The 15,994-nt window shown below is 48.7% G+C and overlaps 1 protein-coding gene across 5 annotated transcripts in view; it reads left to right on the plus strand.

Annotated features, from left to right (window-relative positions):
* Klhdc4 (kelch domain containing 4) overlaps positions 1-15,994 on the plus strand; it is a 43,273-nt gene that overhangs the window by 12,624 nt on the left and 14,655 nt on the right. For 3 of the 5 annotated variants that reach the window (XM_047528883.1, XM_047528884.1, XM_047528885.1), the window contains 2 exons: positions 5,344-5,480; positions 15,466-15,558. In XM_047528883.1, the coding sequence (XP_047384839.1) occupies positions 5,344-5,480; positions 15,466-15,558 (230 nt within the window). The remainder of the gene's footprint in view (positions 1-5,343; positions 5,481-15,465; positions 15,559-15,994) is intronic. The other 2 variants (XM_047528887.1, XM_047528886.1) reach the window with 1 other exon arrangement.

A 15,994-nucleotide genomic window follows, 5' to 3' on the forward strand; every position in this document is an offset into this window, starting at 1 on the left:
ATCAAGACTTCTATGGGCCTAGCATACGGATGAGCAGTGGTGGTTTATGGGGAAGAGTAAACAGATACACACTTTTATGAAATAAGCACAGTCACTGTGTCCACCCAAGCCACAGAAAGTCGTTGCTAAGCAACGACTCCTGAGCAGGCCTTGTAGGACTCCTCTGTGTCTATACTAAAGAGACTTACAGAGTGGCCTTTATCTGCCAGGCCCTATTCTGGGTGCTGGGATGTGGCCATAAGCCTGACTCTTTCTAGCTGTGTGCCTGTTTGCCTTGTCTGTTCCCGAGGTTGTTGGGTGTGGATGGGGCTTGGCTATGCCTCAGCGGAATCTAAGGCTGGCAGTAGAACTTGTTCACAGCATGCTGTTTTATGTTGGAGTTCATTGATTGCTGCTTCTGGCCTTTGGGAAGAGGGTTGTAAACTTCAGGTTTTCAATTTATTCCAGTTAAAACCACAAGTAAGCACAGCCTCACAGGATGAGGAGGAAGTGGGTGCTGGCAGAGATGACCTTGCTCTGTGCCTCGAGTCCTTGGGGCAGGCACCAGGCACTTGGTCCCGTGGCTATGTTTTGCCTCCGTTGGACCTGGGGATTGATGGTGGTTAGTCACCTTAAACAGCTTCAGAAACGTCATATGTGTGTGTGCTATGTATACATCTTGAAGGTGATGCTGTTTAAGACACTCTATTTCTAAGCAAGTAATAAACGATCACACACGGATGGCTGGGGAGTAACCTCTTTATCAGCAAGCCGGACACCACTGTGAAGTACAGATGGTGGTGAGGGAGCCACCTGCAGCCCATTCCAGCCAAGGATGCCTGGTCTCTCCAGAGGGTGGCCAGATTTGTCCTGAGGGCTGCATGATAGTCCCAGTCCATAACCTCAGTGGTCTCTAAAAAGAAAATGCTGGTCTTTACCTGGGAGGGATGTGACAGAAAGCAGTTTTGTGAGAGCACTTTTACAGTGAACTCTAATACTTCCTTCTTGACCCTGAACCTGTTATGTTTTAAGATAAATTTCTTCCTCTTAATATCTTTTGTCTGATGATTGGTTTTTCTTATACCTCAGCATGCTTCAGAGTACTGCATGCTCGTGATAGATTGGTTTTAACTGACAGTGGCCTTGTTGGGTCCTTGTTGGGTCCTTTCTGCCAGACAGTGGTTCATTCTGTTTGCTTAATAGTTTCAAAATGGAGAGAACATTGAACTTGTCCTAGATTGAAAACTTGGGGTTGTTTTGTATTGTTGTGCTGGAGATCCCAGGGCCTCACACATACTAGGCAAGTGTTCCACCACTGAGCCACCTCCCTAGCCTTGAAACGTTTGGGTTTGAATGATTAACTCCTATTGTTAGTGCCCTAGTTAACCATTTCATTCTTCTGTTTTTCCTTACTCAAAGTTTTTCCCCATGTTTTTCTTGTTTAGTGACTGACTTAAATCTGTATAATGGTCTTTACCCCTAGGTAGTTGGTTCAAGATATTTGAACAGACCAGATTATTTGAAATAACTAGAATTTCAGTGTGTATCTTGCTGAAGGAGAGTGAACTTTATGTTTTGACAGTAGCATGACTTCTTCAGTGTCCTTCTTGACACATGCATGCAGACTGATTTCTGTGGGAAATCTGGGCAGTTTGACTCAAGCGTCCTTGGTGGTTCTGGAAGACAAAGTGCTCACCGTATATGCAGTGTGCATGCTTCTTTTGTGGAAGAGAGGAAGGAGAGCCATCTTCCTCAAGTCTTTTGGTGTGACAAGTAGAGATTTTGTTTTATCGTGCATTTCCTTAAGAAGTTAAAACATAATTTGGCAGGAAGTACAGATTTATTTTGTCATGGTTTATTTTTAGTGTGCACGTGGTAAGGGTCTCTCTCTGCAGGAGTCTCTTTTGATGTGAATGGCAAGTGGGCTTTGGTCTCATGTTGCAAGCTCAGCTTGTTTAACTCAGGTTTTCTGATTGTGCTGCTGGCTGGCATTAGATGACCATAGTCCCTTCTGTAGGGAGATGATGCTGAAGTTTGAAGTTTGGGGAAAATAGTGACTCTACTGCCTTTTATCTAGCAACTTTGAAAGCATCTTGAAAGAAGGTAGGTTCCAAGTTACTTAAAAATCTCAGCATTACACCCCAAACAGAAATAGTGTTTTCTTTAGGTATTTATGATTTTCCTACTTTCTTGACGTTGGGTTCATTGATTTCTATTTCTATTTTATTTTTCAGTAATTCTTGTATTCCATTGTTTCTTTCCTTCCACTTTGAGTCTTGTTTGCTGTTTCTAAGCTTCCTAAGCCGGAGGGTCCACTTCTTTTAAACCTTTTGTAACATAGTATTTAAAGCTGTGAGTTTCCTTCTAGACTTGGCCTTGCTGCTCCCTGCATGCTAGACCTCTTGTGTTTTTGTGTCACTCAGATTGAAGTAAGGTACTTCCAGAGGTCTTCTTTGACCCCTGGGTTAGAGTTCAGAAGTTGTCATTTAATTTGTGAATATTTGGCGATTTTTCACGAGGCCTTTTGTTACTCATGTCTAATTCTGTTGTACAGAGCAGCTTGTGTGATTCAGTTTTCATGTTGAGACTTAAATTTTGGCCCAAAATGACCTATCTGGGTGTCTGTCCCATGCATGTTGGTGAAGCAGTTGTGTTCTCTAGTTGTGTAAAGCACCCTGTTAAGCGGGGTGGCTGGTGGTGGTCAGGACTTCTGTGGCCTTGCTGACCTTGCCTGATGACCTTCGCTGTTCTCAGGACCCTTTCCCTTCATCTTGACCTTTCACCCCTCATGTTTCAAGTGCTCTTCCTGTAAACAGTGCTCTGATTGTGTCCTGTTTCATGACCCTTGCTTTTTAATTGGTGAGCTCCCCTCGGCGTCAGTGTGATTGCTGATTCCACCATCAGGCTTTCGATACTACGGTTCGTGTTTGTCGCGACTGTCCTGTAACTCTCCTCCTTCCTCCCTTCTTTTGGATGGACTGCATTTTAATGTCTCATTTTTGTTTCCCTGTTGGCTTCCTAGCCGGTCCCATTGTTTGTTGTGGCACCTGTTCTGTGGCCTGCAGTGTCCTTCCTCGACTTTGGGTGGTCTGTCTTCAGAGGCCACACTGCTTCCCATAAACAAGAGCTGCAGTGGGGTCCACAATGTCTGTTCTGTTGTGTGCTATTATTGGCAAATATCTTCTGTGTATTTTATAAACCCCACAGTACAATGTTACTCTTTGATTTAGACAGTTATTTTTAAAAGGAACTTTAAAAGGAGAAAGAACCTCATGTTGACTTATTCACCACTTCCAGCACCTTTCATTCCTTTGTGTAAATCCAGGCTTTCCCTTGGTAATGTTGTCCTCCAGTCTGAAGAACTTCTCTGGCTATTTCTTGAACAGGTCTGCTGCAATCAAGTCTTTTTTTCAGCTTTTTTTGCTAGTGAAAAATGTCTTCATATTGAAGGTTATTTTTGCAGTTGACAGCAGTTTTCTTTCCATTGTGTGTTCTTTCCATTGAGAGGCTAGTGGTCATTAGTGTGTGTGCGTGTGCGTGCATACGTGTGCTGGGGGCGGCCCCCGCCCACTGGTGCGCTGGCCTTAGGTCTCCTATACAAGGTGCCCACTTGGTCCTTTGCTCTTAATTCTTCTGTGTGGGTCATGCCAGTCTTTCCTTCCTAAGGATGCCTAGAAGATTTCTCTTTATTACTGCTTTTTCATCAGTTCAGTTTTGCTCTGTCATTGATTTTCTGGGAGTTGCATGTATGTTGGAGTGTTTAATATCCAACCTGATGATCTTTCCCTCTCCCACTCTGGTTTTTTAAAAATTTCTGTTCAACTTGTTGTAGTTTCTACTACTATTCTTCAGGATCAGTCTGTGCTGTCAACTAATGAAAATTTCTTTTTATAGTCTGTATCGGAAAGCTCTAGAAGTTGGTTGGTTCTTGATTGTAGCTTCCATTTCTCTTATGTTGGTGTGTTCTTTTAAATCTTTGAACATAGTTATAATTGTTTTAAAGTCCTCATCTGCCATTTCTCCCATCTTTGCCACTTTTGGATCAGTACCAGCTGTGCTAACTGGCCACTTCTGGGCAGTTTCTAGGGCTGAGCTTTCTCCTTCCCGTGGCTCACGTTTTCCTACTAGTACTGTGTGGTTAGATGCTGGCTTCGTGAAAGCCGCCTGTGAGTATCGTCTTGATAGACTGAGAGCTGCAGCTCGATCCGTCCATCCTGGTTGGAATGGATGACTGGGTGGTAACTATAGACAGGGGGAGCTTCTGCCCGTGGCCCCTCTCCCTCCGCTTCCTGATAACCCCGTGAGCTTATAGCTGTCCTCTGCTGGGCCCTTCCACTGTGGCACACTGCCTCATTTGGGGCCCAGAATTGGCTGTCTGGAGACTCTGCTGCTGGAGTCGCCAGGGGAGCAGGTCCCGTGGGCCTCGCACCTACAGCCCGTGTCCTTCTTTTGGTTGGCAGTCTCTGATGACTGTTGAGGAGGGCTCTTGCTGCGGGTTTGACGTTCTGCTGCCAGTGGAGACCTTGTGCTTCGCCCTCTGCTGTCCTCAAGTCCTCTGTGCTGATTCAGCACAGGAAGAGCTTCCTGGGGGTGGCCCAGAGGCCTGTGCTTTCACTGCTTTCATTTGTCTAATCTGTTTTGTGAACTATAACACAGTGTCATAGTCTAGGTAGTTGTATTAAGAACAGAGGTTTGTTTCTCGCAGTTCTGGGGCTGGGAAGTTCAGTATTGAGTGCCAGCCTCTGGTGAGGACCTCAGTGCTGCGTTATAACATGGCAGAGGACATTGAGTGACAGGAGAGCCCACTGTTGTGACAAAGCCCCTCCTGCCATCACTGATCCACTGGCGAGGGTGGAGCTCCAGGTTCACAGCAGCAGAGAGGGCCTGTGCCCAGCCTGTCACACGGACGAGAGGGGCTTTCAAAGCATAGCAACTCCTGCGTTTCAGTCTTCAGAAGTGAATGTTAGTGAAACTCCACAAATTTTTCTGTATTATATGTACATTTTATTTCTTCTGAGGATAGTTTTAGGTGTACAGTGCTAGGAAAAGGTAATGAGGGTGGAAACAGCTCTATGGTAGATATTTAATAAAGAGAAAGTAGCGATGGCTTGTGTATAACTATTGTTACATTCCAAAGTAACTGTCCATTTTAACAGGCTGTGCCATTGTCTAACTTCAAGTAGAAGCTCATTTTGCAGTCTGAGAAGGCACGAAAGTATATTGATTTTTGACTGAACCTAGCGGGGGTTTTCAGGATTCTTCCTTGCAGAGGCAGGAGATGGTAGCTGGGGTTCCCTGAGTTCTCTGGCCCTCTGGGACTGGCTTGCTGCTCTTGTCTGACCTGACTTGTCTTTCCCTTAACAGACTGTCGTGGTCCCTCAGGGTGGTGGACAGCTGTGGGTCTTCGGTGGGGAGTTTGCTTCTCCCGATGGAGAGCAGTTCTACCATTACAAGGACCTCTGGGTCCTGCACTTGGCCACCAAGACATGGGAGCAAGTCAGGTAAGGTGCTGGACAGGAACCAAGCCCTTCTGTGCCATGCTATGCACAAGGGAGCAGCGCTGGTGGGCCCAGGTCACGGTTCCCAGTGATGACTGGGCTGTGGAGGGAAGGCTCACACTCTCTTGAACCTGCAGAGGGAGGCCTGGATGAGGAAGGTTGCGGCTGCCCACCACCCAGGCGTGGTGAGCACTGGCTGCACTGACAGTGTGTCTGAGCCTGCTTCCCTGCTCCTCCCACATTCGCTCCCCATGTCCCCTTTTAGGGTGTCCTTGCTGTGGGCCTTCTGTCTTTCTCTGGGCAGGGCTGGAGGTGGTTCTGGGTTCAAACCTGCTAGAAACAAAGATGACCTCCAGGGTGTGCTTCTCCAAAAAGGTACTCCCTCTGAGGGTGGAGGCGGGAACATGGAGCAGGTCACGGGGACCAGAGAGCCTATGCATTTCTCCTCATGAAGTCAGGCTCAGCAGCCTTGACGCTGATGTCTGCCCGTTGGAAGCCTGGCAAACATGGTTGTGGGCTGCACCGAGCAGGCGGGAGCAGCACACCCTTCTCTGTCTGGGGAGGCAGATGGTATATTTGCACATGAATTACCAGAAAAGCCTGGTCGAGGTGCCATTCTCCATGGATGCTGCCAGACCCAGTTGCCAGGGCTGTGCAAACTGCAATTCCAGGGCACCATCCCTGCTGGCGAAGCAGCAGGCCTGGGGTCTGCTTGTTTCAGGGAGACAGGTAGCCTTGTGGTGCAGAGCCTTCTCCCGCAAGGGCTTTGACCTGCAGGGGGCAGCTCCCTCCAGGACTGCAGCTGCTCAACAAGAAGTCTGGGCCTCGTGGACTGCCCCTCTTGGCGCTGGGCCTGGAGAGCCTGTCAGGTAGAGAGCTTGCCTCGCACTCAGCACTCGTGCTGGCACTGGGGAAAAAAAGGTTACTTAGTAGGCACCATAATCAGGAAATCACTGCATACTAACATTGGTTTTGCTGTGTATATATTGAACCTTGATGTATTTAGACCCAGACCATGTTATCTTCATTCTCTTTTGTTTTCTTTTAGTTGTTCCTTTCAAAACCCACTTGGGTTTATTTGCTTGTTGGGTCCTGTTTGAAAAATGCTGTTCGTGATGTTTAGTGCGTTGTGTCAGCCTCAGCAGCTCTCATCCATAACCGAGGTGAGCACAGGAAGCAGCTCCTGAAGAGACTCCACCTGGTAGCTCCTCTCAGGCTGCTGTTGGCTGGCACCTCTGTGGGTCGTGGCTGCAGTGATGCTCTGAGCAGTGTTGGTGGCATGAGCACTTTGCTGCTGCGTTTCTCTTCTAAGGACACAGAGGTGCACTCTTGAGGCATGGTTGTTAGCACACAAAGACCGGGCCGGAGGCAGATTTCACAGATCAGCTCAGCTCAGCTCTTTTATTCAGGAATGGAGTCATGGTTCTGATGGACCCACTTTCCTAGTGGAAAATGAACTGCTGAACAAAGAAAGGAACTAGGCTTATATAGGTTATACTGAGAGGTGGTTTAGTGAACGTATGTGTGGGCACTCAGGAAGTTGAGTTCTTAGGTTGGGGGTCAGTGGCCAGCACGTGGAGAAGAGTTATCTTGGAAGAGATTAGTGTTTCCCAGAGACTGACATTCTAGGGTTAATGAAACACTTTCCCCACCTGTGGCCAGCATCTGAAAAGGATTTCTCTTGAAAGAGACAAAAGCTATCAATGTATGACTTTCTTTTTTCATTTCCTTTCCTAGGCCCCACTATCTTGGGGGTTTTCATTTTCCATATCCAACAGTGGTCACTCAGGGAGTGGCCCTGGCTGCTTTCCCTCTTGCCTCAGTGTGTCCTGGCAGTTGGGCTGGACTGCACCCACGGGACGTGCGGACAGCCGGCTTAAGCAGGACTTGTTGCTAGTAAGCAGCTCATATCAGATGGTTCCTATCGTAGTTAAAACAGGAGAGATTTTAAAGTATATTGTGAAACTGGTGAAGACATTTTTTTATTCAGATGAGAGCACAGACCTTAAATTTAGCTGCCATTCTTCACTCCTTGGTGGCAGCCTACAGGAAAGTGGCTCCTTTGTGTGCTTTACTTTATTTTTTTCTGTATAGATCTCTGTGTGGAGCCTGCTGGTAATGATTTCTGACTCTGTGTGGCCTGAGTGGTCACTGATGAAGGAGACAGAGTGAGACGGACAGACCCAGAGGAGCATGCTCTGAGGGGCTGGCCTCAGTCACCAGGGTGGTATGATCCTTGTGCAGGAGGGGCACATGTGAGCGTCTTGGATCAAAGCGATGGAGCTTATTTTGAGCACAGGTTTGGAAGTCAGGAAATTGAGAATCTGTCTCCAACTTTGCCTCTTATTTTGTTTGCCAAGCGAGTTTTGATAACAGCGTCATTTCTGAGTTTCTTCTGCTCAGCTAGATTCAGGTTCTGCTGCTGAATGCATTCATGGTTACGAGATGCCTTACATTTGAGCCATAGTCACTTTGTGAGGCTCCTAGTGAAATGTAGAAAATAATAGTATAGTATGCGTGAGATCATTTGATGACACATGTCCTTTCTCCTCTTGTCTCCAGCTGCTTAGGCCACTTGGGGTGCTAGCCCTAGCTTTCCCCAAAACCAGGGGTCTTGGCTCTCCACTGGCCCCAGCCCTTCCTCTGACCCCTGGCCCATGGCCCAGATGCCATTTCAAAGACAGTTGATGCAAGTGTACCTTCCTTATGGCCCCTTCTGTCGCTGTGACAGCTGTCTGCAGTCCTTCCTGTAGGCTGCATGCATACCTTAGGTAAGGCTTCATGAGCTGGACTTGCCTAGGAGCCAAAGAGATTGACAGGTCTGCCCATACAAAATGAGGTTTTCTGTGGGAAATGATGCCATGGAGAAGCTGAGAATAGCAGCAGGTGGGGAGAAGGAACCTCCAGCCTGCAGCAGCGCTCCTGTCCAGGATAGAGCAGCCTCTTAGGAGAGGGCCAGAAAGCTGCTGCGCTGGCTTTGGCCAGGAAGACTGCAGCCGAGTCAGGGCTGGCCAAAGTTGGCGAGGGACTGAGCAAAGTGCTGTCGCTGCCCAGGACTGGGGGCATCTGCCCTCCGCGATGGGCCACGTGCCCCTCAGCTGCACATTCACTTTCAGGAATGTTCTCTACAGAAGCTCTGCCCGTTTTCTTCAGGGACCATTTATGAAAACATCCAATAAAAAGAGGCAGAACAGCATGTGCCTGGGAAGGACAAGCCTGTGCACAGTGCCTGCCATGGACCAGGGAGCCTGGTACCTGCCCACTTGGATGCGGGAAGGGCATTCATTTCATCTGCCTCTTCTAGTGTCTCACCACTTCAATCCCTGTCGCTTTGGGGTGTATTTTGGTAGGTTGGAGGATCTTTCTCACTAAAAAAATTCTCTTCGCTTTGTCATGCTCTCACTCAAGGATCTTACCCTTGATCTTTCACATTCTGTTTTTAAGTTCCAGTGGAGTTTCATTGGATTGCTTTCTTTTCTAGATTGCATTTAGTGAGAATTAACATCTTTGTGATTCTTAGCCTTCTGAGCGAGAAGCAGTGCATGTGTCCATTGGTTGAGTTGCCTCTCATCCTTCACTGTAGCCTACCGTGGAATTGCAGTCCTGGGCTTGTGTGCTGAACCTTTGCCCCATCCTCCCCAGGCAGCCTGTGGAGGCTCTGCTGCTCGTCTGTTCCTGAGCGTCACTCACGTCCACCTCACTTGCGGCTATGGCCTGCCACATGGCTGTGGTTTGTGTTGCTGAGGAGCGCGGTGGCTGGGCACACGCCTCCTCTGCGTGGGCTCATCAGAACACACACTCTCACCTATGTGGATTTTGAGACTCGTCTCTGGGGCATGTAGCCGTCGTCTGTTCACTGGTTACAGAGTAGTCCTGCATTTGGCCTGGTAGGCTCTGGAAGGCCACAGCGGGAGTCCTTACAAGTGGTCCTATCCTTCCTGTCTCGTGATAGACTAAAGTACATGTTGCCGTCGCGCCTATGCTGCGGAGCATAGGGAGGCTTTGCACTGTCGCTGCTGTGTGACTGGCGAGCATCTCCCGGACCCCGTGCTGACTTAGTGACTCGCACCAGAGAGTGCTGCTCCAGAGCATCTCCAGCCTCTTGCTCCTGCCATTCCAGTGGGTGTTTCTTGTCACGTTGACAGTGAGTGGACACTTGTGCTTGATAGCAGACAGGTGCTGGTGTTGCGCCCACACTCAGAGGGCCGGCGCACCCCTGGAGTGTTAGCTGCATGCTTCTGTGACGTTGGACGTGCGTGGCCTGCTTCAGCAGCTGTTTCAGGAGTCCTTTCAGGCCATCTGGAGTGAGGGACCTGCAGTCAGGCCAGCGGCATAGACTCTGGACTAGCAGTGTTGATTGTCGCCAGTGAGTGTGAGGGGAGCTGGGCGCCAGGTGGGGCTCAGGCTCCCGTGTGCTGGCGGGCTGCAGAGGGCTGGGGACAAGCTGAGGCTGCGTGGAAGGTCTGTCTGCTCACCAGCAAAGCAGCTGGGTCCGCAGCAGCAGAAAACCTGGCCTCTGGCCTCTGCAGACGTCTGCCTCTCAAGAGAGAGGCGTGACTGTGGGTCATCCACCTGGCCCCTGGGGAGGATGCAGGGACAGCAGAAAGCGTGTTCCCCTGTTGGGAACTTGCTGAACAGAGGCTGTCATGTCATAGCACCTGCTCACTGGGTTCTGTGGCCACTGTTGTGTGGCTGACAGGCCATATAGTCACCTCTTGGGGTTTTAGCACGTTTGGAGTGTGCGGCCACCAGTGTCTAATCAGAGCATTTCTGTCCACCTAAGAAAGTCCCCGCCTCCCTCCAAGCCTCCCTCAGTCCTCCCCCAGGTCCATTCTGTCTGCCTCCATGGATTTGCCTGTTCTGGGAATCACACGTAAATGGGGTCCTGCAATCTGGGTCTGCCGTCACTCAGCGTGACAGGTGGAGGGCCGCTTGTGTTGTAGCCTGTGAGGTCTTTGTTCCCTTAGGGCTGAATGACATTCCCCTGCCTGGGTGGATCACAGTTTATCCATTCATCTGTTAATGGACACCTGGGTGGTTTCCACATTTTTATGTGTGTCAAATCACTTAGCAGAGGATCAAGAACATTGTGTGTGTGTGTGTGTGTGTGTGTGTGTGTACTATTTCTTCCTGATTTTAGAAAGGAGCCGGTGTTTGGTCTGTAGCTAACCCCGCTGAGCGTAATGTGTCAGAGCAGTCTGTCGATCAGTGCCTGGAAAAGGATTGTTGGCACGAGTCGGGGTAGTTTTTAGCCCTGTTGTGAGGGCAGCGAGACACTGGCTGAGTCAGGGTGCCCCATCCCGGTATGGAGCCGCCAGCTGGCAATGGACGCCTCACGCTTCCTGCATGAGCTCGGTGGGCCTTGCGGCCTGCACTTCTCTGGGCAGTGGGCTGCCTGCTGTGTCTGCTGGGTAGGGAAGGTCATTGTGGTAGAGCATGACCAGTTTGTAGCAGTACTAAGGGGGTGAAGCATGGGATGTGACGCTGAACACACATTAGGACAGGTAACCAGGTTTTTTTTTTTTTTTTTTTTTGGGGGGGTGCTGGGGATCGAACCCAGGGCCTTGTACTTACAAGGCAAGCACTCTACCGACTGAGCTATCTCCCCCAGCCCCGGTAGCCAGGTTTTGACACAGGTGTCAGCAAGTGCTGAGGCCGAGCTTGGCGGTGTTTAACGCCATGCTGGTATGGCCTAAGTTCTGGTTCTGCCGTGCACTTGGCTTGAAAGTGGGCCTTGATTTTCTCATCTGTGAAATGGGAATAAAGGCAGTACCTGCACATGAGGTATAAAGGCACACAGGAGAACCGTGCCCCCCAGAACGAGCACTCCAAGTGGTGCTGGCGCTGTTCATAGTGTCGGAACGAGCAACACAGGGACATTATGTGTCTGTGCTGCCTGGATCTGAGATGGCTGCTGACCCTGCACACTGGGGTTGGATACCCCGGGCTCATTCTACCCTCACTTGTGTGGTGCGGGAAAAGCAGGGCTGAGCTGCACAGTTGTGCTCTGGGGGATGAAGGGCCTGCTCTTGCACTTCCTGGATCTGTGCTCTGGGGTGCACCATTGGGCCAAGCTCCCTGTCGCATCAGCTGTGTGACCTCCAGTCTCAGAGCCATGATAGGAGCCATTCCTTTGCCCATTGAAGGCCTCGGGACTGTACTGTGTGTAGCCATGAGTTTTACCATGTGTGTGGAGTGCTCAGCTATTTGCTTGCTGAGTCTGTGCAGCTATTTGATGCTCTGATGTCTCCTGTGAATGTCACCACGGTGGCCCAGTGGGTGGCCTGGTGACACTGGCTGGCAGTATGCCCTGTGGGAATGCCATTCTGTGCACCTCCCAAGTGAGCCAAGAGCTCAGCGGCCCCAGCATTGTACCCTGTGCCTGAGTGGTCATGCTAATGCATGAAGACTCCACATTCAGGGCTGACAGCAATTCAAAAGCCTGTTTAGTTTGTTCGTTTGTTTGTTTGGAAGGAATGGCTTCCAAAAGGAGATATGGAGCTTTTTTATAGAATATTTTTTCCTTTTTAGTTACAATACATAGTGGTACTTGACTGCTACCACAGAAAGTTGACTGAGTCCTTCATTCCTGATGGGGCCAGAGGATGATCCACCCCGCAGAATTCCTATATGGGTGGCTGCTGGAGATCAGCCCCCAGTCTTGTGGGCTCTTGGGGGTCAGAGGCAACCAGCTGGCTGATGGACCTTGGCCTGTGTTACTGGACTGATGTGGGAGGCACCTGGAGTCTCTGTGTCTGCTGTGGAGTAGACTTCCCTGTGAGACAGTGGCTTATGGTTGTTGGATGAAAGCCTCTTCCCTCTGGGTGTGGCGCACGCCTGTAATCCAGGGACTTGGGAGACTGAGGCAGGAGGATCGTGCATTCAAAGCCAGCCTCACTAAAAGCGACGTGCCAAGAGACCCTGTCTCTAAATGAAATACAAAATAGGCTGGGGGTGTGGCTCAGTGGTTGAGTGCCCCTGAGTTCAATCCCCAGTATCCACACACAGACACACACAAAGGAAAACCTCTTCCCTATTCTTCCTAGGAAGTAATATATCCAAAAGCTCCTCAGAGGGGGTCGGCCCCTTGCCCAGCGTGCAGTGTTCTTTCTCATCCGCACGTGCGTGTGCGGCGTGTGGAGGGTAGGTGGCTGCACCACTGGGACATGGGCAGCTGCTCCTGCTGTGGTACCAGGAGGCTCCTGGAATGTTGTCACAGTGTGCGCCAGACCCTCTCTCCTGAGCCTTGTCACATTTGGTATTTGTGATCATAAATTCTGGCCAAAAAAAAAAAAAAAACAACGCTTACTAAATTTGTGGGTGATAGAAAACTAGGAGGGAAAGCAAGTAAATGGTCGACACATTCAGCATCCAAAACCATCTCCATGAACCGACCCAGCAACATGGAATTTACATGTAAGTGTCAGATGAAGGAACTGGGCCTAAAACCCCCCTGAATAGAGGGCTCTGCTAAACTGTAGTCCCACCAGGCATCAGCAGGTGACGAGGCCTGCAGGATGTGGTGTCAAGAGGAGAGCTTGCCTCCGGCTGATTTAGTACATGCCATTTGTGGGATTTTACATGAAGCCTTGTATGTGGGTTTTGGAGACACCTATATAGCATGCACAAATATAAATGAGAAATAATGCATTTTATGAATAGGTGTCAACCTGTGCAGTTCAGAGTGTGACTGCCCTTTGCAGCCTGGAGTTGACCATCTCGGGTAGGGGGCAGTGGGAGGGCCAGGCGAAAACACTGTGAGGAGCTAGGGGTTGAGGCCCGTCCTCTGCCAGTCTCAGTAGCACCCCCTGGTGGCCTTGCTGGCTCTTGGCAAGGCCCTGCCCTGCTGTCTGTGGTTTTAGCTCCCCATGCAGGATGCCCCTGCTGCTTTGCAGCCTGCAGCCACGCCTTCTCTTGGTGTGACTGTGACTTGTGCTCTCTGGAGAAGGCTCAGGAAGTGCTGGAAGCTGGTTCAGAACCTGCTTGGAGCCTGTCGAGTCACTTGCTTCTCCATTGCTTTTTTACCAGCTCTTCCTGTGGTGAGAAGTATCTTAATCTGAATCTTAAAACTCTTGCTCAGGTGGAAGTGCATGGTTTCTCTACTTTGATCTGTAGTTCTTTGATTACAGTTTGGTTATGTTTTGGTTTCCATTATTTGTTCATGCTTAATAATCCTATTAAGGATTACTTCTTTTTTCTGTTGTTTTTTTACCACCATGTATTTTTGTATTTATTTTGTTGAGATAGAATTACAATAAATGCTTACCTTCTAGATGTATAGGTAGGTGAGTGTCAGCTACTGCAACTGAGATGCAGAGCATTCCCATCACCCCACCAAGTCCCTTCCCGCCCAGTCCCCGGGAGCTGCCACCAACCCCAGGTTAATATTTTTTTCTTTTAATTATATTTATATATATTTTATTTTATTTTATGTATATATATATATATATATATATATTTTTTTTTTTTTTAGTTTTTTTTTTAGTTTTTAGTTTTTTCATTTATTTACATGTGGTGCTGAGAATTGAACCCAGTGCCTCACACATGCTAGGCAAGGGCTCCACCTCTGAGCCACAGCCCAGCCCACAGGTTAACCTTTTGAAGACCTCACATAAGTGGAGTTGTGCGTGCTCTTGAGGCCCGTCGGTCCTGGCTGTGTCTGGAGACGTGTGTCCACCTTCCGCCGCAGCATAGGTCAGCTGCCCTGTGCCTTGCGGTTTGGGGAAAGGCTCTGTGAGTGTGTTAGCCTTCGTGTGACTCGATTCTTCCTGGTGAGCGCGTGTCTTCCCTCAGATAGAGGAGGGACCTGTGCTGACACTAGGAAGCCCTCGGAGTGGCTGTACCGCTCAGGCTTCCCTGGTGCTCAGTGACACGTGGCGTTTCTTCTCATGCGCTCCCTGGTGGTGGCAGGAAGCTATGTGGCTTTAGTTTGTGTTCTCTGACCACTAACGATGTCTTGAGCATCTTTGTATTTTTATTGGCCATTTCTATGTCTTCTTTTTCTTCCATTTTTATCTGATGAACTTCCTGTTCACATCTTTGCCCTTTTTGTTTTATGATTCTTTTCCTTCCTCTGCCGGGGATTGCACTTGCTAGGCAAGCACTCTGCCACTGAGCTACACCCCAGCCCTTTAATTTGAGAGAGGGCCTCACTAAGTTGCTCTGGCCTCGGACTTGGGATCCTTCTCCCTCAGCCTCCAGGAGTTACTGGGATCACAGGCATGTGCCCTCGTACCTGGCCATGCCAGTGTTTTATGGGGTTCATTTTACCGTTAAGGTAGACTTGAGTATGCACTGGTCAGTTGTGTATTTGAAAGGATTTTTTTCAGTCTGTTGCTACCTTACTCTTTCAGTGGTGTGTGCTTTGTTTCATTTGATGTTGGTCTGGGAATTGAACCCAGGAGAGCTTAACCCCAGCTCTTTGTATTTTTTATTTTGAGACAGGGTCTCACTAAGTTGCTGAGACATGCCTTGAACTTGTGGTCCTCCTACCTCAGCCTCCTGTGTTGCTGGAATTACGGGTGTGGCCACTGTGCCTGGCTCAGTGGTGCATTTTGATGTTCTTTATTCTGTGAAACCTACTCTACTGTGTTCTGCCTATTAAATCTTTATCTACTTCAAAGCCATAGAGATTTTCTCCTGTTTCATTGTAGAAGTTTTATAATAGCTAGCTAGACTATTGGATGATTTTTGGTGGCTTGTGATCAAAGTAAATGGTACTCAGCAAGTACTTAGAAAACAAAATTAGTGTAAAGTGTCCTTTTTAAAATAGCAACTGAGGGGCTAGTATTGAGGCTGGTGCTGGGGCTCAGCAGTGGAGCACGTGCCTTGCATAGGTGAGGCATTGCATTTGGTCCTCAGCACCATGTAAAAATAAATTTAAAAAATAAAGGTATTGTGTCCATCTACAACTAAAAATATTTTTTAAAAAAAATAGCAACTGAAATTTTATAGTCAATTTTATAACTCTCCCCCTTTTTAATTTTAGATCAGTTGGGGGTCCTTCTGGTCGGAGTGGACATCGGATGGTGGCCTGGAAGAGACAGTTAATCCTTTTCGGTGGCTTCCATGAGAGCACAAGGTTGGACCAACAGCAGAAGTCTTCCTTCCTGGAGCATTTAGGGGCAGACTTTTTACTATTCTGAATGAACATGGAAAATACTGCCCTCTTGAAGCAGGGCCAGCTCCCTGGGCACACAGTTTGGTAGGGCCTTAATTGAGTACCTCCTGTGTGCAGGACAGTGAGTGAGATCAGCTAGGCCTTCCTTTTAACTGCCAGGTTATAAATCAAATCAAGTTTTACAGTGGTTTTAACTTGTACCACTTTAAAACCAGAACATTTTTTAAGACTGTGTTATCTTGTTTAAAATTACCTGGGCAGTATTTCAGACCTACAGACAAGCACTGATGCTCCAGGAGATGTAGCCACCGTCCCTGTTGAATCAGCTTGACTTCTAAATGCTAACCTCGCTTGCCTGGAAGCCGTTGCTCGTAGCTGACCTGCAGAACAGACTCCC

The sequence above is a fragment of the Sciurus carolinensis genome, chromosome 16 (assembly GCF_902686445.1).
Source record: "Sciurus carolinensis chromosome 16, mSciCar1.2, whole genome shotgun sequence".
NCBI lineage: Eukaryota > Metazoa > Chordata > Mammalia > Rodentia > Sciuridae > Sciurus > Sciurus carolinensis.